General features: G+C 50.0%; 1 protein-coding gene across 3 annotated transcripts in view; it reads left to right on the forward strand.

Annotated features, from left to right (window-relative positions):
• Positions 1 to 24663, forward strand: part of CDK5RAP2 (CDK5 regulatory subunit associated protein 2) — a 182320-nt gene that overhangs the window by 146712 nt on the left and 10945 nt on the right. For 2 of the 3 annotated variants that reach the window (XM_060154500.1, XM_060154499.1), the window contains 8 exons: positions 5135 to 5183; positions 7851 to 8056; positions 12341 to 12460; positions 16764 to 16880; positions 18925 to 19114; positions 20093 to 20214; positions 21254 to 21502; positions 24186 to 24263. In XM_060154500.1, the coding sequence (XP_060010483.1) occupies positions 5135 to 5183; positions 7851 to 8056; positions 12341 to 12460; positions 16764 to 16880; positions 18925 to 19114; positions 20093 to 20214; positions 21254 to 21502; positions 24186 to 24263 (1131 nt within the window). The remainder of the gene's footprint in view (positions 1 to 5134; positions 5184 to 7850; positions 8057 to 12340; positions 12461 to 16763; positions 16881 to 18924; positions 19115 to 20092; positions 20215 to 21253; positions 21503 to 24185; positions 24264 to 24663) is intronic. The other variant, XM_060154498.1, reaches the window with a different exon arrangement.

Consider the following 24663-nt stretch of genomic DNA (forward strand, 5'->3'; position numbering starts at 1 on the left):
TTGCGGTACGCGGGCCTCTCACCGCTGTGGCCCCTCCCGCTGCGGAGCACAGGCTCCGGACGCGCAGGCTCAGCGGCCACGGCTCACGGGCCCAGCCGCTCCGCGGCATGTGGGATCTTCCCGGACCGGGGCACGAACCCGTGTCCCCTGCATCGGCAGGCGGACTCTCAACCACTGCGCCACCAGGGAAGCCCTCTTTAATGATATTTAATTGGTAGAACCCAAGAAGTAGGATGGTAGTGTGCCTTCTTAATGCTGGTAAGGATTAGAGCTGGGATTCTTGCCTCTCTCCATAGGCTAGGGAGTTCACTAGGGGTCTGGAGCCTTGCTCCAGATTTTGTGAGTGTTGGTGTTTTTCTGGGGTGATAATCTATAAATTTTAGATTCTCAAAGTGGGTTGAGACCCCAAATAGATCAAGGACTGGTGTTGCAGTCCCAGGTTTTCCACCATATCCTTGACCGTGGTGCCTCCTGAGAGCAGTAGCATGAATCAGAATCAGGAAGGCCGTGTTTTTGTCTTCAGGTTTTTTTTTTTTTTTTTTTTTTTTGCGGTATGCAGGCCTCTCACTGTTGTGGCCTCTCCCGTTGCGGAGCACAGGCTCCGGACGCGCAGGCTCAGTGGCCATGGCTCACGGGCCCAGCCGCTCCGCGGCACATGGGATCCTCCCGGACCGGGGCACGAACCCGTGTCCCCTGCATCGTCAGGCGGACTCTCAACCACTGCGCCACCAGGGAAGCCCTGTCTTCAGGTATTTTTGAGTGAGTGCCGAGGAAGAAGATGGTGAGATAGTCCCTGTCCTCAGCAAGCTCACCGTGTGTGTCAGGGTTTAGCCGCATGAGTAGAAGACAGTTGCTGGGATCCCTTCCCTTGGTGCTCCTTTGCCACAGGGATGAACCCGAAACATCCATTTCTTTTTTAAAAATTAATTTTTATTGGAGTATAGTTGCTTTACAATGCTGTATTAGTTTCAGGTGTACAGCAGAGTGAATCAGTTATACGTATACATATATCCACTCTCTTCTGGACCGAAGCATCCATTTCTTTCAAGGGCTTCCACGGTCTGCCTTTTCCAGCCCTCTAACCTCGGAATGATAATGATGAATATGAAGGAGAACCAATGGGGAGGGCTGGTCTTACTGTATGCCAGGCATTGTTCTCAGCCTACTATTTAATATCCTCATTTAATAATGAGGAACAGAGAGGTTAATTTACTTGCTCAAGGTCACACAGGAAGTGGCCGAGTCTGGATTTGAACCCAGGCAGCTTGTTTTCACAGCCTAACCTGACCCCCATGAGGTCATGCCCCTCACACTCCTGTCAAATTGGGTGTCCTTGTCAACAATTTCCATGGGCCTGGCTTTGCATTTCCCCACTTCTGGGACTTTGTTCAAATCAGTCCTTTTCTAAAAGGCTTTTACTCCCTCTCCACTTCTAGAAATTCTGCCCGTCCTCCAGGAAGCTTCATTTGTTCACTTCAAGTGAAAGCAAACCTATTCATTTTCTTTGTTGCCGGGTTGGTTGTAGCTCTCATATGGCATCACTTCTGGCCTTGTGATGGGGGCCACGTGATGGGGGTGGAGAGAACAGAATCTTTGGAACCAGACAGGCCTGAGTTCAAATCCCAGCTTTGTGGTTAAGGGTCAGATTTCCTCTGTGAGGTAATAGCACCTGTCTGGCAGAGTTATTGGTGAGGATTGAGATTATTAAAGCATCTGGGGTCCTCCTGGCCAGTAGTGGGAGCTCAGGAGGTGACAGCAATGATTTCTTGTAGGCATATTTTATTTCTTCGGAGCGTAAGCTCCTGGAAGGTGGGGGCCTGGTCTTGTCCTGGCCTCCCAGCCTGGGAAGGGACCAGACAGGTAGTGCCCGGTCAGGATTTGCTGCTGCTGCTGGGAGTTTTATGTGGTATGGACCTGGCTCTGGGGTGCCCTTGGATGAAATGTGCTCTGCCTCTGTCTGGCCCACATAGTTGAGCTTGGAGGGGGGGCACTGTGGACTCTGAAGGGAGGCTTCCAGGAGGAAAGGATATTGGAGCTCAGTCTTCCACAGTGGGAGGATTCACAGCTGGTGGGAAAGGGTGTCTTGAGGGTGGTGATGGGGCGTGCAAGCTCTGGTTAGCTATGTGCGCCAGGCTGTCCGATGGAATGGAGGACTTTCTCTCCTGAGTGTCTGTGGAATCTGCCCTCCACACAGCACCTTAGCTGCTTCTTACCTTTATAAAGCAGTTCTTTCCTGCCTGAAAGATCTAGATCAGTTGTCACCTCCTGTAAGTTCTCTGATGGTCCAGGCTGGATCGTGCTTGTCTCCTCTGTGGGTCCTCCCCCAGCATCCGATGCTGCCTCTGTCACAGCGCTGTCGTGTAGTTGTCTTTGGGGTCCACCGTCCCCACTCAGCTGTGAACTCACTGGGGCAGCCCCTCACTCATCTCTGTATCCTCAGTGTCGGGCACAGGCACCCGGGAGGAGGACTGTAAATATTTAATATGAATTACCAGTGAGATGGGAAGGAAGAAACATTTGGGTCACGTAGGAGATGCCAGGCTCTGATATTTGAACTTAATTTCGTACGATTGATGGGTTTTGACCTAGGGAGTACCATTTCACAAGAGGCTTCTTACGTGGTGGCCGAGTACAGAGGGGTCAGTGAGGGGAGGGGACTGAAGGCAGGTCCATCAGTTACAAGCCTGTCCTGCATCGTGATTCTCGTGCTTGTTCAGCCGTGTGTCGGATAACTAGATGTCTCTTTATTTGGAAAGATGAAACCCCCCCACTGCCACATACTCCACAGCTTTTTAGGTGTAGCAATAAGATTTGCCTGAGAGGTGGGAGAGTGTTTCCATGACGTGCTTCCTAAGCTTCTGGAATAGCCTGACAGATGGTACCCTCTCACCTGTGTGAAGGCAGATTCCACCAAGAAATTCAATGCATCAGTTGTACCGACGATCTCCCTATGAGTCCCACAGTAACAATTTGTCACTTGGTTTTAAAGAACTCTGTGGTGGAAGCGAAACGAGTGGAGTACAGTTGTTGAGTCATTACAAGCTCCCCAAAGCATCTCTGGTTTGAAGAAGGGGAGCCAAGGGTTGCTGGTGGCATCCGGGTCACGGACTCCATCTGTGGTCGTGGACTTTGTCAGGAATCGAGGAGAGTTTTTTGTGCTGGTTTTAAGATGAGTTTACGGTTAGGTGAGCCAGAATGCTTGAAGCCTGTGCTGGGCCAGTTGTAGTCCCTGAGGCACGTGCCTCTGAAGAATGACGGTAAATGTGAAGCGGATGTTGCGTTATTGCTCGCCTGCCTAGCACGTGTAGAGCCCTGAGCTCTTTGGAAGGCTAGGCTGGGGCAGACGGCCCATCCTTAGGGTCTAAGGGCCAAAATCGTATCATTAACTGAACATTAGTAAGCAGCCCTGTGCAGGTGTGAGAGGAAAATGCCAAGTGAGTTCTTCTTCTAAGGTACACTCATCCATGCCCGTTCATGTGGGACTTGGAATGTCAGGGTCTTGGAATCTGACCAGTCAGGGGTATCAGATATAGATTCCCCCCTTGAGGCGGGATGCAGAGGACAGAGACGGGGAGCCCTTGAGAGCATCCCCTGGGGTGGAGGCCTGTCAACCGCTCCCTACCTCTTGGGGAGTCCAGATATCATACCAGTTTCGGTCGCGATGGAACCAGAGGATGGAGATGGAGATTTGTGGTGGGGCAGCTGTGAGAATGTCTCCATTGCCCTTGCTTCACCGAAGCAGTAAAGTAGGTGAGAGTGGAAAGTGGGGAGAGTGGGAGAGTGGGAACATTAGACCTCCTGGATTTCACGTCTTTACCGTCAAACGGAGATCCGGACACTGTGCCCCTAGGGTTGTTGTGAGGCCTGAAGAAGACGGTGGCTACCGAGGAACCGCCCTCAGCACCCATTCCCGGAGCCCGTGCGCCCTGCGTGGTGCTGGTGCCCAGGGCCCGGCCCGGTGGGCGGAGAGGGAGCCCTGGCAGCCACCCAGCTGGCCTGGGGAGCTTGTGGGTGGGAACCACAAGATACAGAGCAGATGTGCGTGTCTCCCGTGATCTTTTCCTCCACACGGTGGTGTTTGAGAACTTTTCCTTTTATGAGTAGTTTTGAAAATGGTACGTGTGGGTGCAGTTTAATTATAGCCTCATCTTTCCACCGCTGCCGTAGGAGTCTTGTTTTTCCTTTAGCCACGCGTTCGTTTCTTCAACGAGCTCCTCCCCGTCTGCGGTTTCCAGCGTTCTGAAGTACCTTTAAACTAAAGTTGTCCATCTCTGAAATCTGGGCTCACATGTTCCTTTGAAACAGCGCATGATGACACGCAGGGGGCGCAGAACATTGTCCCCGGCTGCGTTCTGAGCCACTTACTTTGTTTTCTTTTGTCTTTTCTTCTAGTCATTCCCCCTGCTGCAGGCACCAGCTTTTTTAGCTGCACTCACAGCCTCCTTGTCCTAGGAATCCCGCTTCTGAGAGCCTTTCCGGAGGAGAGAGTTTCAGTGTAGATAGAGCTGTATGCACAAAGAAGTTTATTTTATTTATTTTTTAAAAGTGAAAAATTGGAGAGGGCCTAGACATCAGCTAGGGAACTGGCAGAAACTGGACCATGTCCACCTCCAAGGGAATATTCACGTACTCATTAAACATGCCGTTACTAAGGCAAATTTGGTAAGTGAAATGCTCATAATAAAGGCCAAAGTGAAAAATTAAGTCGTGATACAGTATCACCCATGTCAAAATGCGTGGAAGAAAGAATGGAAGGAAAGCCAGTAACACGTCTGTGGTGGGTACCTGGAGGGTAGCGATCTTCTTTCTCTTAATTCTGTTACCCGTTTCCTATAACAAGCCTGTATTCTGTTAGTATCAGAGTTTTAGAGAAGGAAGAAGAGCCTCTGCACCCAGCAGCGCCTTTGTGATTGCTTTTTAGATTCAGTGCCATCACCTTCCTCCTGGAACTAGCGCCAGAGCAGTGATAAAGGAGGAGTCTAGAGTCTGAGTGGTGTTCTTGGTAATCCTACTTTAAATATCCGGGACTGTTATGAAGAGTGTTTAAACAAATGGATGAGGAAGAAATTGTTAGGGAGCACTTTTTTGTTGTTTTTTTTTATGTCTTCCTTCTTGATGTTATCTCTGCTTCCAGGAAATTCAGTTGAAGTGGAAACGAGCACCCAGAAGGAACTGAGAGAGAGGTGAGTGTGTGGCATTTTGGTAAGAAGACGTCATGGGTTAGGTTTGTCTGCCAGCGTTTTGAGTGTTCTGCTCCCTCCTGTTCTATTAGTTTCCTGCGTCTTGTAAATAAAGCAAAAATACCTGTGAAACTGACAGTGGTCATACAAAACCAGAAGTTCACGCCGTATGTCCCGCAGCCTTCATTCATTTGCATTAGGTTGTTCCTGGCGTTTCTGTCGGGTGATTTGACCCAGATGACACATTCCTTCTGTTGGCTCCTGGATACTTGCAGGATGAATTCCAGGCTCCTGAGCCTGACCCATCTTTCTTTTTCATCGTGTACCCCATGCTTCAGTCTTAATCTTCGTTTTGATTGTTCTCCAGACCACGCCTGTACACAAGCGGTACACTGCCTTCTTCTGCTTATAATATAAAAATCCTTCTTCAGAGTCAGTTCACATGGAAACGGACCTTGCTCTCCCCGACACCCCCATCTCTCCGCTGCATCCCAGCATCAGTGATCCTTCCTATAGCAGTTGGCACATAATTACACTATAGCACTTACCACATGGTATTATAATATTTTCTGCATTTATCTTTCCGTGCCCAGGATCCCTTGAAAGAGGTAAGGAGACAGCATTAGCTAGGTATGGTACATGCCAGCTGCTGCCCTAGGCGTTCACATCCGCTATTTCTGACCCTACAAGGTGAGCATTATTGTTCCCAGTTTAGGATGAGGACCCTCAGGGTCAGAGTTGCATACTTGCCATTAAGAGGCAGAACTGGGATTTGAACTTGAATCTGTTATGCTCCAACACCTGGGCTCTTATTGTTATTGCACATTGCCTTTTGAGGGCAAAGACTTCTTTAATATCTGCACACCTGCTCTAGCCCCAGCTATCTGGCATGTGGTTGGAATTTTTTAAAAATGTTCATGGAATAAATGGATTGCAAGCACTCTTAGCTTGCCTCTGTGGCCAACTGGAAACGTCAGGGTCTCGCCCTCTTCTGTTGACTTGTTCAAGGTTCTGACTGTCATTAGTGCCATTGCTGTTTCCCTCATCTTTGGAGCTGCGACCCTTTGGACTCCTGGGGGCAAAATAAAGAAATAAAGACCAGTCTGGGGTGCAGAGTTTCAGATTTTACTGGCATCATGAAGGCCTCCAGCATCGTTAGAGTGGGCAGGCAGGGAGGTATCACAGCTCTTCACTGGAGGGCATTTTACTCAGGGCTTCTGTAAGTTTAGAAGAAACTTTCCTCTCCCACTGCGGTATTCGCAAGACCCCTCCCAGTTCAACCCTCCACTTCTGTCCTGATAATAACGGTGGGTCATGTCCCACTGGCAGGCTGCGGAGAGGGCAGTAAGGGCCTCCCCGAGTGGAGATGGTCTTCGCTGAGATCTGAAGCACGAGGCTCCAGGGCGTGGCTTGTTGGAAGAGTGTCCCCCCTCGAGGTGACGGAGACACGACCCCTTTGAGCTGCGTGGCTGGTGCATGGAACGTGAGGCTAGAGAGGCAGGCCGGGCTGCCTTGGGCTGGTCCTCAGATACTGCCTTAAGAGCCCAAATCCTGTTCTACAGGAAGAAGGGAGTCTTTGAAGGAGAGTAAGCTGGGACTAGACATGATCAGATTGGCCATCTTGAAAGCCGACCGTGGTTGCTTGGAGAATGGCAGGGAGCCTCTTTTGGCCTTCCTCAGCCACGTGTCACCCTTCCCTTTCTGGCAGGTTTGTTTCCGTTCCTTCTGTTCTGCTGTTTTCAGCTGTAGGCTTAGTGCTCACGCTAATTAAATGTGTGCCCTCGGCCCCTTCTGCACTCTGCAAGGCAGCAGCAAGCCGTCGCATCCATCACGCTGTCTGAGCACAACTGCATCTGCTGTTTACCTGTTGGTGGATGCGCTGCCGCTTTAGAGTCCTCTGCTCTTGTCTGAGCTCATGAATAATGAGACAGGAAGGAATAGGAAAAAGTGGGAGAAAAAAGAGCTTAAATTAAGGAGCTTATCTGTAATGGGGATTCACGTGGGCTCTTCACAGAGTTCAGGGTGGTTTTCCTCCCGGCTTAGGTGGCCCTTGGGTAATACAGGTCACTAACCGGATGATTGCCTCAATGGTGATACCGGAATCAGCTTGCGGACCGTGAGGGTTTTGAGGTTTTTAAACCCGTAAGTCCACCTCGTGGGTTTGGGTTGGCCCCCCACGTTCTCCTGGGGCCTTGGAGCCAGACAGACGTGGATTCAGATGTGTGCGCTGCCACGTACAAGCTGTGAGACTGTGGGCAAGGTTCTGATGCGCCTCCGTCCCCGCAGCTCTAAATGAGGATGGTCCTCCCTACCTCAGAGGGATTCTGTGAGGACCAAGGAGGACAGTCTGCGTAAAATGCCTGGTACAGAGCAGCCAGTTGATAAGCAGCTGCCGCTGACTCATGCCCTCTCTCAGGGTCCCTCCACTACCAGCCGGACGGTGGCTCCCCCTCCTTCACTGGCTCCACATCAAGCCCACTGAGCCCTTCTTGTGTTTGTTTTTAGAGTATCCTTGCTAAAAATGCTCTAGGGAAACAAAAAGCCTCCAGAACACCATTGCAAATGTGGGTAAATTACAAAGAGCCAGTCATCTTAAGTGTTCTTAAGTCATGGTCCTGGTTTGGGATCTTAGTGTGGAAAACGATTTCTCTTTCAATCCCAATGGTCAAGGACTGAGGAAGACAGCTTAAGCTACCAACACATTCTCCCTGAGTCTCCTGCGCCCTCAGCCTCACGCGCGCTGTCCGACGGTCACACGCTGTCCGACGGTCACATGCTGTCCGACTGTGAAATGTCCGCGAAGTCCTCCTCACGAGACCAGAAGCAAGACAGCGAGACCGAGAAGACTTCGGTCCTGGCAAACAGCGTTTCTCAAGGTAAGCCAAGCTTCACTGAGCGTCGTAAACCTAGCCAGAGTTTCCTGCTTTGAACGATAATTTGCTGTCTTGCCTTTGTACTAAAGCAGAGTATAGTGACATTGGAATAGTTACCAGGTGAGAGGAGATCCTGCGAGGGCCCAGGCCCATTGTTCAGAGTTATCGTGTATCACCGGGGAAAGCTACGGTTGTTGGAAGTGTTGGAGATTGGGAAAAAGTCCTTTTTATTTTTTAATGATGACGTGTTACATGCCTTGCCATTCCTTATCTGGCAGACTGGAAAGCACTGGGGTTATGGATCAGGTCTAGGTCTGGCCCATTTCTTGCTGTCTCTTTCGAGCTCTTCCTAAGGTGGTGTCGCTTTGAGGACCGTTGCTTTGAACTGTACAGGGGCCCTAGAGTACCTAACCCCCTGTTTGGAGATTTTGAATTCAGTAAATCTGCTGTGTTTCTCTTCAGTGTGACCCTCGGCCCTTTCCGTCAGCCCCTTGTCCTGCCTCTGGGCACGGAGCCGTGGGCTCAGTTGGCAGAATCAGCCTCCCGTGACCCCACCTGCCTCTGAGCTCCCCTTTACCCCTTCTGTGTTTGCAGTCTTGATTGCCTCCTGTTGGGCATTAGGTAGGGCTTACTGTTCATAAGTTCAAGGACTGGTATAGACCAGAACAGACAGACCTTTTCCAGTAAAAGACTGGATACTGTGTGCCTCAGGCTTTGCAGAGCATATGGTCTCCGTTGCAGTTACTCAGTCGTGCTGTCGCAGCATAATGCAGCTGTAGAAAATACGTAAATGCGTGAGTGTGGGTATGTTTCAATAAAACTTTATTTACCAAAACAGGTGGTGGGTGGATTTGACACAGGGGCCATAGTTTTCTGAGCCCTGGTATAGCCTCTGACCTCAGCTCACATCCTCTGGTCTCTCCTTTTTCCAGTGGGTTGTTTGCAAGGTGCCCAGAATGGACCCAGGGAACAAATCAGACACCTCCCTGCTAAAAACTCTTTGTTGACACCAGATCACATTAGAACCAGGGTTTCAAAATTTTTAAATCTATTTTTTTAGCAGCAGCAATCCCCCCTCCCCCCTTTTTTTTTTTTTTTTCAGATGAAACTGAATATATGTAAAAGATATATAAAAGATACACCTTAGGCTTCCCTGGTGACGCAGTGGTTGAGAGTCTGCCTGCCAATGCAGGGGACGCGGGTTCGTGCCCCGGTCCGGGAAGATCCCACATGCCGCGGAGTGGCTGGGCCCGTGAGCCATGGCCGCTGAACCTGTGCGTCCAGAGCCTGTGCTCCGCAACGGGAGAGGCCACAACAGTGAGAGGCCCGGTACCGCAAAAAAAAAAAAGATACACCTTTTTCCCAAAGGAGTGGAGCCTTTATCCCCAGCGGCACCTCCGAGGCTCCTTTAGGATACGCAGGGGCCAGGGGAGCACGGTTTGGAATCAGACCTCGAGCATGAAGTGTACACGTTTGATGTAACGCAGGTATCAGCTGGGGTCCTCCAGTAACCAGTTACCTAGATGTGCTTTCTTTGGGTTCGTGGCCGTATCCCTCTGCAGTTTCTGTGAGTTTCTGTGTACTTGGTTTCTCTCAGTTATTTCTGGCTCTACTCTCTGCCTTCTCCTGCTTTGGGTTAGACCATGAATTGTTTCCCTGTCCCTTGTGCTGCCTCCTGCTGCCCGAGACCACTCTCACAGGGCCTTTGTGGGAGGAGCAGACTGAGGTGTCAGGGACTAGAGGGGCGGGGTTTACAGTGCAGCAAGCCTGATCCTTGACGGGCTATTTGTGATCCCTGTTCTTTAAGACCCTCCTGCTACGGTGGTACCAGGCACTTCCTCTTTCTCCCCCAGCCTGCCCTCCTTTTTCTCACTCTAGGCCCCATCCGCCACCCCAGCCTTGGTTTATTTCCAGTGTAGACCCATCTTTTACTTCTTAGTCCTCTGAGGACCTATGACCTTGGGCTTCTCAAGTGGATTATCCGGCACTTTCCCGAATGGGGACAGTGCTCTCTGGAGCTGTCCTAATTAACCCACTGTTAGCTTTTTTGGGTTTGTTTCTCTTCAGACTTTTGGTCTCTGCATCTGTTTTTCCTTTTGTCACGCTTATAATCTGAGCAGAAAGATAATTTAGTACTTGTCCTTTTTTCACTTAGCATTATATCATAAGTTTTCTGACGTGTTACATAACATCATTTTCAGTGGCTTTGGAAGAGTCCGTTGAATGGCTGAACTGCAGTTTTCCTTATGTTCCCCTGTTGCTGAACATTTAAGTCATTTTCTAAAATTTCACAATTGTGAACAGTGCTGCAGGGAGTAGCTTTGAACATAAAGCTTTCCCCTTATTCTGGGGCATTTTCCTAACCTAGATTCTATAAATTGGAGCTACTCGGCAAAGATATTTATACCGTCGCTTGTGGTGGCTGCTGCTTGCAGGATTTATGGGTTTAGAGAGGCGGCGTTTGTCAGAAGGGTATTATTGTAAGAGGGACAGATATTTTTCTCCTGTGTTAAGATGAGTATAGTATTTCTTTCTGCCCAGTTAGGGCTGCATAATTAACAAGCGGTGTCCAATTCGACCGGGAATGTTTCCTTAAGGCCAAGGGATGATTCCAGCTTCCAGCCAGTCTCAGTAGAAGATGCGTTGTACCGATCGCTGCTGAGGGTTTTTGCCCCAGAAGCCGGCAGTATGTGACGTGGATAAACCAGGAAGGAAGGCTGCAGTCAGAACAGATAAGTTCCTGACTCACTGAGACCTGACTGGCCGCTGGAAGATTTGCGGGGCAGCAAGGCAGGAACGGGAGGTGTGTTGCCGTGCTGCTTCAGTTTACTGCAGGCGGGGTCCACAGACAGTCAGTCCGCCAAATGACTTGCTGCGCTCCTGGCATTCATAGGAGATAGCTGAAGATCTGGGAATTAAGTCATCCCATAAACATTCAAATTCATGGCAGAATTACTATTGAATTAGGAAAAGATCTGTAACATTGTGATACTTTTAAATGAAAGTCATTTTGGAGGAATTAAAACTGGGTCATAACATTAGTATAATGTTTTAAAACAAACATTACCAAGACAAAACCGAGTATCCCCTAATTGATGAATTAAAGACATTAGTTTTGCCTTTGGATACTTAATGTGATTATGCTGTAAACACTGATACTAGAAACCTACCTCTGGACTGGAACTGCACTTCCTCCTTTCTTTGTTAAAGTGAGCCATGGCAGAGGCTGAGAAATTAAAAGCATGCTCATTTTAGAAAATTCAGAAATTTTAAATTTCTATATATTGTTAAATATTATGTTAAGATATAGTATTAAAGTTTTGAGAAGCCTAAGATCTACCACCTAAAGGCGACCTCTGTTAATATTTAGGTGTATTTCCTTCTTTTGCATATATGTGTCTTAACTGTCTGCAGATTTTTAAACAGAGTTGTGATTATGCCGAATAACCCATTTTGTATCTGTATTTTTTCATGATATTATATGGTCTTCATAATATAATTTTAATAGCTGTGTAACACTGCATCACAAGGGATGTAAAGCAGTTAATGTAATCATTTGCGTTATTTTCAGTTCTGACTGTTATAAATAGTGCTAAGATGAACCTTTCCAAACATTCTGACAAATGATTGTCAGCATCTCCGGTGATCTCTTTAAATAGATTCCTAGAAGTAGAATTATTTGGTAAAAATCAATTGGAAAGAACCTTTCTAAGGCTAATGACAAAAATAGTCCCCAGAGTCATACACGTTTATACTCGTGCTAACAGGATGTATTCCTGGAGAGCACCCTTCTTACCATTCTCACCAGTGTTGGGATTATTGTTTTGCCTTGTTTTTAAGTCTTGAATTAGTAAGTGATAAATGGTTAACATATTCTTCTCAAAGGATTAGTCTCAAAAATATCTGAGTTCGTTATGAAGGTGGCTTAATCAACTCTCAGGCAATTCAGGCGAACTTGAAAGTGATCTTTTAGTTTCCCTGAAAGGAAGATTTTAAATTAATATTTGATATTTAGAAGAATAAAAGGCTGTATTAGAGTTAGCATTAAAATTGTATGGTGTGTAATTTTTCCATGTGATATAAAGTATCTTCTTTGTAGAGGGCTGCAGAGAATCATCACAGACTGGCTGTGGGCTGTGGGCAGTAGCTCTGCCTCCCCAGGCCTAAGGAAGACTCTCTTAACATATCCAGTACTATTTAGAATTTCAAGATCACTGCGTAGTCTATAAATTATTCAGTTTGTTGGGGGCTTCAGACTTTAAATTAAAAATGTCCTCCTTCCTGTAGACTTACTAATGGAACATATACAAGAAATTCGAAGTTTGAGAAAACGTTTAGAAGAATCTATTAAAACAAATGAGAAGCTACGGAGACAGCTGGAGCGACAAGGCTCTGAAATTGACCAAGGTAAGGTGGACCTTCCCAAAGGGCGGTGAGGGCTTCCTCTGTGGCGCATTTGCCTGGATAAGCGCGTTGTGTATTGGGAAGAGCTTTGGACTTGTGGCCAGAGAGATTTCAGTTCAAATCCTGACTTTGCTGTTTACTTCACCTTGCTGACTCTCAGTTACAGTAATTTATCTGTTAAATGAGGATAATAATTCCCATTTTATTCTGGTGGCGATGAGAATTAAGTGCGCTAACTTAAGCGGAGTGTCCCGTAGTCCCTGGTGCAGAACAAGTACTTGATAAATGTTCATTTCCCGGTCATTGGAGGAGTCTGCCAGCCTCTGGCATTGTGAATTGTGGTTGCCTCCTCATTTGGCTCTAGAAGCTGAAGCAAAATAGATAGGTATGTTAAAATAAAACAAAGCAGTAGGGCTTCCCTGGTGGCGCAGTGGTTGAGAGTCCGCCTGCCGATGCAGGGGACACGGGTTCGTGCCCCAGTCCGGGAAGATCCCACATGCCGTGGAGCGGCTGGGCTAGTGAGCCATGGCCGCTGAGCCTGCGCGTCCGGAGCCTGTGCTCCGCAACGGGAGAGGCCACAACAGTGAGAGGCCCGTGTACCGCCAAAAAAAAAAAAAAAAAAGTATTTTGTCTTTTTGTTAATAATGCATTTTGGCAATCTGGTAACTCCCACGTGCCAATCACGAGGTCCCCAGTGTTCTTACATAACCACAGTTAGCTCAGAATGGACTATTCTTCCATGAGAAGCTTAAAAATACATATTTTTTCCCATAGGCAAGACATTCATGTGGTTCAAAAATTAATATCACCATTCTATACCCATTAGTCCTGTTCTCCCTTCTCTCCTCCCACTTTTGTTAGTTTTCTTCTCTATCCTTAGAGTCTTAATGCAGATACAGATGTATATTCTTATTCTCTCCTTCACCTGCCCGAAAGGTAGAATGCTTTATATCACTGCTCTGTTCCTTCTTTCATTGAATAATCTATTTTGGTCATCTTTCCTTGCTGCTCCAAAGAGAGTGTCCTCCCTCTGGTCAGAATATATCTTGAGAGCAGCTCTGTGCACCAGGAAAAGCCTGAGTTTGTTTGGGAGCCAGACTGGCCTGGGTAGGGACCCAGCTCTTCTGCTGATGAGCTCCGTGACTTTGGGCAAGTCACCTCTCCCTTCCAGGCTTCATTATCTTACAAACTGGGGTCATTGTGAGATTAAATGAGACAGTGTTATACATAGGGCCTTGCTCAGTGCCTCACCCAAGAGATGGTGGTTTTCTTCATCATCATCAGTTTTATTTTGTATAACATTATTCGTTTAACATTGCAAAGCTCTAAGCTCTGCTCCGGGTGGGGGCACTAATGTCGTTGCCATTTCTAGGGATGAGATAACCGAGTTCTAGAAAGATGTAGTCAGTGGCAGCACTTGCTTCTTTGCACCCCTAGTCACTGCATTCTAGCCCATCATAGCCTTCAGCCTAGAAGGACATCTTTTCAAAGTACCATATATGCTGTAGCTTGCAAGGTAAACAGAAAGGTTCCATCTCTCTCTCTCTCTCTCCCCCCTCCCCCTCCCCTCCCCCCCCCCCACCCCAGCGGCATCCTCCCCCTCCTCCCCCTCACACTCCCAGGGAAATTGATTAATCTGAGTTATTAGTCACATCAAACACAGGAAAGAAATACACGCCTGGGCCCATCGCAGTCACTCTTGGTAATGCCTGAATTAGATTCATTCTGTTTTACATTTTCCCTGACAAATCCAATTATAGAATTATTTGGGGGCTCAAATGGCCACCAGCTACAGTGGAGCAGGCAGTTGCTCTGGAGAGCAATTCACTCTGATGGGAAGGTTTACAAAAAGGCATTCATAAAGTATTTATGCTGGTGGGAAGACGTGCTGTTCTCACCATGTTGTCACAATCCCTGAGAAGACAAAGAAATAATAGTGGTTCTGCCTCCCTCCTGCTGTGAAATGTTCATCTTGGGAGCAGGTTTGAGAAAGGCATGGCTCCTTGTAATGTTGAGGTGGAACGTTGTTAAAAACTGTCATCTTATGTGTTACATCTTCCGGCTTGTCAGCGGTTCTACAAGCGTATAGTGATGATGTTCAGAGGAAAGATGGGCCTCGTAGCATCTGAAGCGGACCCTGCTAGCTCAGGCTTTGTCAGGAACTGGTCCTTGGCCTGATTATTCCTTTGAAAAGTCAGCACCTTAGCTGTGGTTGCAGGAGACTTCTTCTGTAGAATTGTTCCTGTTCATCCAGGTTGCTCTTTGGTCTTCTTTTGGCTCCAGCCTGTCATCAGTGGTGTATTGACACATGGTAATAGCAGTAACAGTAACATCCATCCATCATTTTTATTGAGTTAATAGAGGCTTTGGGGACGTTATGTGACGTGCCTGAGATCATGCAGCTGCTAAGAAGCGGGAGCCGTGGTTCAAGCCCAGGTGTCTCTGGAAAGACACCAGAGTTCCTAGGGGAGAGTGGAGGAGGATAGTGGGGAGAGATACACGTGAATAAAAAAAACAGATGACATTGTAATCAGTGAATCGTTAGCATGAGAAAAAGGTAGCACCTGTAGAGTGGAAAGAGAATGAACTCTGGCTTCCGGGAGACACAATACCATACCTTCCTTAGAGGGAGTTTGGATATTACAGGTCCTCAGTTGTGTATCAGGATGTTTTCAGCTGCAGATAACAGAATATGAGTAGAAACTGGTGTCAACCATGGGGATTTATGTCTTCGTACATAACAAGAAATCCAGAGGCAGGCGTTTCTAAGGCAGGTCTGAAGTCTGACTGACTGGTAGCCGGGCACGGGGTTAGTACCTGTGACGGCTGCAGCATCCCTTCCTCTCAGGACAGGGTCCAGAGTGGGGAAGGAGGAGGGTGGCACGTGCTCCTGCCTGTCCTCCTTTCATCCGGGTGGAAAAGCTTTCCCAGAAGCTCCCAGCAGGCTTCCTGTCAAGTTTCATCGACCAGAAGTGGCACATGACCGTGTTCTAGCCGGACTGGAAGAGCAGGTGTCTGGCATGTGGGCTCTGCGGTGTGGTAGACTCCGTCAGTAAGGAAGGCCGGGAAGCATCCGCCTGCCAAGTGTAGAAAGTGCCTTGCACACAGCAAGTGCTCTCCAGGGGTCGCTGTGAACATGAACATCATACATCGTGCAGCCGTAGAAAGTTCCGAGCATGGGCAGTGCTGAGGTGGTGTGTCAAGGGAGCTGCCCAGCCGGAGGGAGGACTAGGATTTCAGGAGATAGACAGTACCCGGGCAGGTATTTACAGATAAGGAGACCGATCAGAGTTTGTAAGTTTCCTCACACCCAGGCTGTCCAGCTTTAGAGCCTGGTCTTTTTAGTCTACACTTCGGGGCAGTGAGTATGAGCTACGAGTTGAAAGGTGAGTGTGATTTTGACAGGTGAAGAAGGTGATAGGCATTCTAGGCAAAGGGAGTACCTCATCCTGTAAAGCCAGTGAGGTGTGTGACCATGTGTGTGGTGTGTGTTTGGAGCATGCATGACTCAGTCTGGCTGCGTTTGAGGACACCAGGGTCTAGTGTGAGAAGGAGTGGGGTGTAGGCCTTGAGATTCGAGCTAAATAATAGAGATCTGAAGTTTGGACCTTGTGTTTGGTTGTGTGATTGTCTTTTGCCAATCACACAACCAAACACAAATACGTGATGGTGGGGCCATCACGTATTTTTGAGCAGAAAAAAACCTGAATGGACCGTGTTTAGGATGATAAGCTCATTGGCAGAGGCAACGGGGCAAGGTATAAGGCTGAACTACAGGGGCAGAAAAGAGGGGGCCAGCGTCTGAGGCATTTTGGAGGAAGAGCCAGCAGTCATGGTTGCCTGACCGGGCAGTGGAAGAGAGAGGCCTTTAGTCTGGCTCCCAGGTTTCCGGCTCCGGTTAGGGTTAGAGGCGAGACCGTCTACACCCGCAGGAAACGGGAGGGAGGGCGGGATTGGAAGGGTTGGGGGGAAAGGTGAAGAGTGGACCGGAGCCTCAGTGGAGAGGTCCCCTGAGGGTTTGGACCTCAGGAGAGAAATCGTGGAGGTTAAGACTGTCACCCGCCCCGCCAGCCCGGTTCTCCTTTGTTCACCCCGAGGCCGGGTAGGATGTGGGGAGTCTCCTCCGTCTCCTCTTTCAGGCTTCCTCTCATCTCCCTTTGGGCTCTGGTAGTACCTTAGATAGTTCACAGGCGTAATTTTCATCGTGTGTTGTGTTTCCTCATTATTTAAAACTGTTTTCCAAAAAGTTCCATCCATACGGGCCTGGAGACTATCTATAAATTACTATTTATGTGTGTTTTTATAGGTTCTTCAAACATTTTTGCTTACGGTTCAGAGCTACATAATTCTCTGACATCAGAAATATGTTTCCTGAGGAAGCAGAACGAGGCCCTCAATACGATGCTCGCTAAAGGATCCAGAGGTAAAAACGAGAGGAGCCGTCCGCAGCCTGGAGCTCCACAGCCCTCTGTGGCGTGGAGAGAACGCAGGCGCTGGAGTGAGACCAAGTCCTGAGGCCCTGTGACTTTGGGCAGGTCGCTTAACCTCCCTGAACCTCAGTATGTTTTAGCTGTAAAATAGGAACGCCTCAGAGGGCTGTTGTGACACCTAGGCAGTGTCCAGCCCGCAGCCTGGTGCCTCTGACAGGGGCTCAGTAAGTGCTACTTTCCTTACTTGTCACCCTCCCCTCTGTGCAGCCGCCTCTCAGCTTGGCTTAGTTCACAGTGGGAGAGAAGGGCTGGGAATACATTGCTCCCCAGATTTCAGAGATTTCCTGCTGTCAGGCAAGTTTCTCCAGTATTTTAAAGACGCTTCTTTTAATTCCGTCTGTTTGGAGCTTAACCCACAAAGAGCTTTCACTTAAAATGTTTCTGGGATGACGTTATTGTTAGTCCTGTTTTACAGGTGAGAAACTGAGGCCTGGGGAATTGACTGGCCTGCGGCCGCAGAGCCAGAAGGTGGTGCAGCTGGGACTTGGGCCCGTTTATCCCACTTTCACTAGAGGATACTGATGCCGATTCTGGCTTAAGAGATGAAACGGGGGCTTCTGCAGATATCCATTCATTCATTCATTCAGCAGACACTTCCTGGTTCCTCTTCTGTATCACAGCCTGTGTAGATTCTGATACAGAATTGAGCGAGACCCGGTTCCTTCCCTCAGGGGTTCATGGTCTGATGGGAGAGAGAGCCAGGCAACCCATGGCAGACCAGGGTGAGGATTAGCCGTGATAAAGGCTCGGGGGCGCAGGACCCCGGAGAAAGCATCCTGACCCAGGGGAGGCTGGTCTTTAAGAGCTGAGTCTGGAGCATTAGTAGGGGTTAGCTGAGGGACCTAAGGTTAGAAGAGCCAGGGCATTTTAAATAGAAGAGAGAGGACAGAGGCCCGAGGGTTAGAGGCTGGCGGGGGTGGGGGTGGGGAGTCTGGACCAGTCAGGAGTTATAGGAGGCTTAGCATGACTGCAGTCTGAGGGAAGAGGAGAAAGCTTGCTCGGAGATGATCATACCGGGGTTAAGAGTAGAATCAGAAAACCTGGGTCTGAATCCTGGTTCTGCCACTTACTGGCTATGTGACTTCGGTGAAGTCTTACGCTCTTCGATCCTTAGTTTCCTGTGTGGAAAATGGGGAGTACAAAAGTACCTACATGGAGGTGTGCTCTGAAGAGCAAGTAGGGTGACACATGGGGAGGTGCTAAGGTAATGACTGCAGTGAGCACGGCGGCGACGTCAGCTGTTACCGCCACCAGCACGGCTAACAGCCTGCCGGAGTGCTGGCAGCCTTCAGCGTGCTGTGAGGCCCTGTGCGAAGCCCTTACATGTAGTGACTCAGTTACTACTCCCGGCCACACATATGAGGAAACTGAGGCACAGAGGAGTGAAGAGCCTGGCTCAAGGTTGTGGGGTCAGCGACCCCACAAGAGTATGGGGTACTCTTGAGTAAACGGAAGAGCCTCACTCCAACGTGCCCCTCTGCCTCCAGGCTGTGCCCTTGACCATTGGTCCCCGTGCCCCCGTGTGTCTCATCCTTCAGCAGGCGTGCTGGCCTCATGGCCTGAGAGTGACGGCTGGGTTGCTGTCCGCACAGCCCTGCTGGCCTCCTTGGGAGGCTTCTGGACTTTCCCAACACCCGTCGCCAGAGTTCGGGGCCCTGTTTCTTGCCTCTGTCTTTAATTTCTACCCATTGTTTGCTCTGTGAAGGCAAAGTAGCTAGGTTTGCACAGCCCATTATTTAGTAGAAGACTAAACGGGCCCATTTCATCCCAGTGATGTTTAATCTGCACCCTAGATGTTGACAGATTTATCTGCCCAAAATGCAGGAGATAATTGGAATGTCACAATCATAAATGCCAGATGAAATCTCGTTCTCTTTTGTATTCTCTGAGCGCTCCAGCCCAAGCGCCGTATTTGCATAATAAGGGTGGAAAAAACAAATGGTGTCTCCTCTCATTGGTGCTTTTTTGTGCACGCAGATAAACAGAAGGAGAATGAGAAATTGCGCGAGTCCCTCTCCAGGAAGACCGCCGGCCTGGAGCACCTTCAGCGGGAGTTCGCCTGTGTGAGGGCGGAGAACGACAGACTGCAGAGGGAGGTGGACGAGAAGGAGAGTCAGAACCAGCGGCTGCTCCGGGAGGTCTGCCACAGCCGCAGTGAGCTGAGCAGGTAGGGGTCAGGGTGCCCCGGACCTGCCGGCCCTGCCCGGTGCCCGGGGACGGACACGAAGCACACAACACGTGGCACGTCAGGTGGGAATAAAACACGAGAAGCGAAGTCATCTAAGGAAGGGGGACAGGGCCTGGGGGCGGATTGCTTGTTTTATCCAGGGTGGTTCAGGGCCGGCCTCTCTGAAAGGATGCCATCTGAGTGGCCACCTGGAGGCCGTGAGGGCGTGAGCTCTGCAGATCCTGGGGGAAGATCCTTTTCCTCGGAAAGGGTCAGGGCCCCGAGGCAGGGTGTCCTTGGCCTGTGCAGGGCAGAGCCAGGACTCAGCGCAGCTAGAGGAGAGGCCGAGGTAGAGAAGGACACGGAGGTGACTGGAGGCCGAGCCCCGCAGGACCCCGAGGCCTGGTGAGGACGTCGGTTTTCACGCCGAGTGACTCAGGAAGCCACGGGAGTTTCTGCACAGAGGCGTGCGGGAGTCTGCCTTAGGCTGTGAGCGCATCACTCTGACTGCCCTCTGCGGTCCCCCGGAGACTCCCATCTCGTCCCACGTGTTTCGGCGGTTCCGTCAGCACTCCGGACGCCCCACACCTTTAGTTCATGACCTCGCCCTCACTTCCCCAGGGTGGTGCAGTGATTTGCAAGGTCACTGTCTTCACCATCACACAGTGCTGGCTTCTCTCCTGCGCTGTGCACCCCTGGGTGAGACATAACCTTATGAGCTTCACTTCCTCATATCCGTGAATTGGGGATTAGAGAGCACATACCTTTTAGGGTGTCTGTGAAGATGACGTGAGATCACGTCTGTAAAGGGCTGGGCCCGGAGGAGCCCTCGGGAAGCAGAGCTGTGAGGGGTACTCCTCCCCATGCTGTCACTCTTGTCCACACTCTCTGGCTGACGGTGGAATTGCCTGCCCTGTGGGTCAAGTAAGCCCCTGTGTGAGAATAACCTCTGCTCCCATGGCGCCGGGGCCTTTCCAGGGTGCAGGAGGAGGTGAAGGTGAGGCAGCAGCTGCTCACGCAGAACGACAAGCTACTGCAGTCCCTCCGGGTGGAGCTGAAGGTGTACGAGAAGCTGGATGAAGAGCACAGGAGGCTGCAAGGTACTGGGTGCCCTGGCCTGTGAGCTCTCCCGGACGGCGGGCTGCCCTCTTTCCTGAAACGCTGTTCTGAAACCCCAAGCTCGCCTCCAGGGTAGAGTAGATGGATGCTGAAGCAGGCTCTCTGGGCCACCCTTCTCAGGTGGCAGCGGGAGTCTGGTGAACGGTGGTCTGGGTTCTCACGGCCTCGCGTCCCAGGGTATGCCTTCCACAGGTCACCTCATCCCTTTGGGCCTGCTCCTTCCTCTGTAAAACATGTCTACTAATCTCTGTTGTGTACAGTTGTGAAAATTAAATGAAATCATTCATTAAGAGCGTCCTAGCACGGTACCTGGCACATAGTAGACACTCAAGAAATCACTTTATGATCATTTTCCTGCTGGTGTGTGTTTGTTTTTGTTTTGCCCATTCATTCAGCAGACAATTACGGAGCACCTACTACGTGCTGATAGAGATGGTTGCTGGCCCTGGGCCTCGCTGTATCCCAGAGAGATACCAGATCAGAGCGACTTGACTGTAAACTCTAATGTTTTAGAATCCGTTTTGAGGTGTGGTGGGGTTTTTTCTTTTTTTTTTTTTTTTCCGCAACTAATTTTCCAGATGGTTTCTCCCTATTGAAAGTTTATCTAGAAAAGGGTCACCTCTCAGCTCTCATTTTCTCCTCAGGTTGCTTTTCTTATTCTTGCTGTTGTGTCTTTTAAATATACCGTGGCTCTTAAAATCAGCCCTTTCATTATATAACTCCAGCCCAAATAGATTTTATTACTCCTAGACATAATTTCAGGGTTTGGTGTGCAATTTGTCAGGCCTTTATGGCCAGAAGCGAAAATTAATTTCCAGCTCTTATTTAGCCTGTGGAATAGCGGCAATTAAGTCTGCGAGGACTTTTGTTTTTCAGGTCGAGTTGTTATGTTCCATGGCACCTGGGTCTTGGGCGGGGGAGGGTGGTGATGGCAGCGGTGGAAAGCGCCGTCACTTGTCTTCGGTGGCTGACCCTCTGGCGGTTGACAGTGTCGAGGCCTCCCTTTGCTTGTGTTTGCAGAGACCGGGGCAGAGGCATCGGGAGAAGGCTGGAGGGGGCAGGACCCTTTCGGCCACCTGCATGGCCTCCTGACAGAGATCCAGGCTCTGCGGGCGCAGCTGGAAGGGAGCATCGAAACCAACAGCACGCTGCAGAGCAGGCTGGAGGAGCGGTTGGCACAGGGCGGGGAGAAGGCCCAGGAGGCAGATCTCGCTTTGGCTCTCCAGACCCCGTCTGTCCCCGAGCGGCCCCAGCAGCTGGACAAGCCCGGTACTGCCCTGCCTCGCCTCACTGTTTGAAATGCAGCCCTGTGCGTCTGTGCGGCACGTGTGAGCTTCTGAATCCCGCCCTTGCCCCATGGAGGTGTCTTCTCACTGACAGCAGACGCGCCGTGTACCCTGGGAGCTTGGGACCCGACCGCTGAGTAGCTGTCACCTTTGGCAAAACAGTGTCATCTGTGGGGCCTGCTGATTCTCAGGGCAGTGGGGTTTGGGCTTCCAGCGCCCTTACCGCCTCCAGTCCTGCTGTATGCCACCCCCTTAGTCCTGTCCACATGATCTACTGCTGAAAATCCTTTTCAGTCCCTCTTAACTGCCTTTAAAAGAGCATCTTCACCTCTTCCTCCGGTTGTCAGCATCTCAGGATCTCAAAAGCTTCCCGGCAGGTTTGAAAACTGGTTCAGTTTGGCGTTTACCTCTGGCTTTATTGTCTAGCCCTGCAGAGGCTGTGTAGGGAGGAGAAGGAGGACAGACTGGGCCTCGTCTGCCCGACTCCTGCATAGGGCCAGGCGTAAACCGGCAGGTGGCCAGGCTCAAATCAGTCAGCCAGGCCATCGTCTTTGCTCTTTGGATGAAGGAACTAAAACCCAGAGAGGGCACTGGACTTGCCCAAAGTGACACAGCAAGTAGGTGGCAGAGCTGGAGCTAGAAATCATTTCCAGCTCCGGGTCCAGTGCTGTGTCTGAAGTACCACCTGGCCTTCAGGAGCCCTGGTGTCTGGGGGTCATCATCCCAATGCCCAGGTGGATGGGTGTGCGCATCCAGGGGACAAGGAATGACAGCAGACTTTATAAACAAGTAGTGTAGAAAAGTTTGGACTTACCTTTACTTAGATTGGGAATTACATCTGTCGCCTTTAATTAAAAAAACTACAGTCTCTCAAAGAACCCCTAGTCACCCAGCTCTGGAACTTACAGTGACTCGCTCATGGGCTTCTCCTTGGTAAGGATTTTAAAATTTGAACCAAAAAGATGATGTGACGATATGGAAAAAAAAAAAATCCTTCATGGTTACAAAATAATAATTTTTTGCTTTGTATGTGTCTCTTCATTTGGTAATCAAATGTAGGTGTGAATTTATAATGTTCAAATTGGTTTTGGGGCCATTCTGTGTCCTTTCTTTGTTTTTGCCCAACATTACATCATAAATGTTTCCCCTTGTTTCACACGGGCTTGCTAATTATTGTTTTCAGACGATTGTCAGTCACCAAACCGTTACCCTGATGATTATTAAAGTGGTCTCTGATTTGGAGCTTTAATAGACATCGGCGTTAACACGCTTTTTCTGTTGAACAGTATTCTTAGGATAAAATCCTGCAAGGGGAACCTCACAGGGCTGGGAAGGGGCCCTACTGCCGCCTTCTGCACAGGGGATACATCGGCAGTGGGCCTTGCCGTATTTAAATAGGGGTCTGCTCTGCTCCTGGCCCTTCTTAGGGCTTTGAGGAGATGGGACCGAGGAGGTTGTCGATGTGAGCTAGGGAGACTGAAGCAGGGAGAAGAGTTCAGTGATTGGGGCGCCCAGGAAGGACCTTTGGGGCAATTGAAGTGAGGCCGTTGAACAGCCTTTGCCTGTTTTTGAAATTTGTCCAGGGTCAGCCCTGGGGCGGGGGTGGGGGGGGCGGTCTCCAAAGAGGCCTCTAGGAGGACGTGCTCAAAGTTCACAGCGCCGTCTCCGTGGAGAAGTTTTCCAGTTTCCTCAGGTGAAGACTAGAATTATACAGTAGGCAGCAGCATTTCTTCCTTTGCATAGGACTTTTCAGGACGATATTTAAATGCAGCTGTCTGAAAGTTCTGGCCTAAAGACTGCTGTTTTTGCAGGAAGTGATCGCTCTCGGGCCAGCTCCACAGAGCTGAGCCCCGGGCGCCTTGGCCCCAAAGTTGAAGTGTACTCTTTGGAGGGGCCTGGGTGGGGAGCAAGCTGGGCAGGACACCTTGAGGCCTGGACACAGTCCTCTCTCTGCCACGGACACGCTGGGTGATGCTAGGCAGATCACTTCCTGTCTCTGCCCATTGATCTCCTTTTCCAGGAAGCCTGAATTACAGTGCCATCCTGCCCCCGAGCTACTGAGAGTTCAGATGTGAAAGTGCTTTCCTGAATTATAGAGTGTGGCCATCATCTCGTGCCGCATGTGCCTGGTTTTGCCTCCTTGCATTGTCTCGAACGCATCACCTCCCAAATCCTACTTCGGGTCACTCTTCTGTCTTATGTGGGTTACTGCAGCCGCCTCCAGACCAAAACAGGTCTCAGCCTGACACTGTCCCGCCTGACGTCCCCCACTTCGTGCTCCCTGAATGTGTCACGAGGGCTCCCTCCACTGTGCCTTGGCATCTGCTCCTTCCTCTGCCTACATTTCTGTCTCTCCTCGGGTTACTCCCTCACTTGAGCTCCCACAGCCCCCGTGCCTCCCTCCCTTAGCCCTGACCCCTGAGGGGAAACAGCTTGTTTACTTGTCTGGACAAGAGGGTCCTTCCGGGGAGGCAGCCGGGCCTGCTCCCTCTGTGTCCCCCGTGTCCCGCGCAGGGCCTGGCGGGAGAGATGCCCAGCGAGGATCTGAATGAATGCTTGTGTGTGTCTGGTGCCTCGCTGTGTTTCCATTCAGTTCTCTCTCAAATGCTGATGAGAGCGAAACTAAAACATTTGCTGGTTTATTTCCCTTATTTTGCATTTTGTAGATGGTGACAGGTGTCCTGTGGCAGCTGACAATTCGTATGATCTGTTTGATTCCACCCCAGCAGTGCCACCAGGATCAGGTGCAAAGCTAGAGGCTGGGTAGCTGTGGCACAGTTGGGTTTGGCAGTGGGACTTTTTAAATTGGAGGAAAGGGGGGGGTCCCTGGTCCCAACTCAGCAGGGTATTTGGCAGGATTTGGGGGGTTGTGTTCTCAGCATTTCCAGCTGGCAGTCTCGTTCTCCAAGCCCAGGTGTTACCAACCTTAGCGACATCATTGGTTTTGCTCCCTGTTGTCCTGGGTTAAAGTGTGACTGCCTTATCGTGGCTTTCAAGGCCCTGCAGCATCCAGCCCGAGTGGGCCCGTCCAGCCACACACCTCTGGCCTCCTGGTGCCACACGGATGGGTCAAACCATCCTGCGGTTGGGCCTGCACTTCCCTGTCACTGTGCAGCGTGGCCCCCGCCTTTGCCAGACCGACTT

This window comes from Lagenorhynchus albirostris, chromosome 7 (genome assembly GCF_949774975.1).
Source record: "Lagenorhynchus albirostris chromosome 7, mLagAlb1.1, whole genome shotgun sequence".
Taxonomy (NCBI): Eukaryota; Metazoa; Chordata; class Mammalia; order Artiodactyla; family Delphinidae; genus Lagenorhynchus; species Lagenorhynchus albirostris.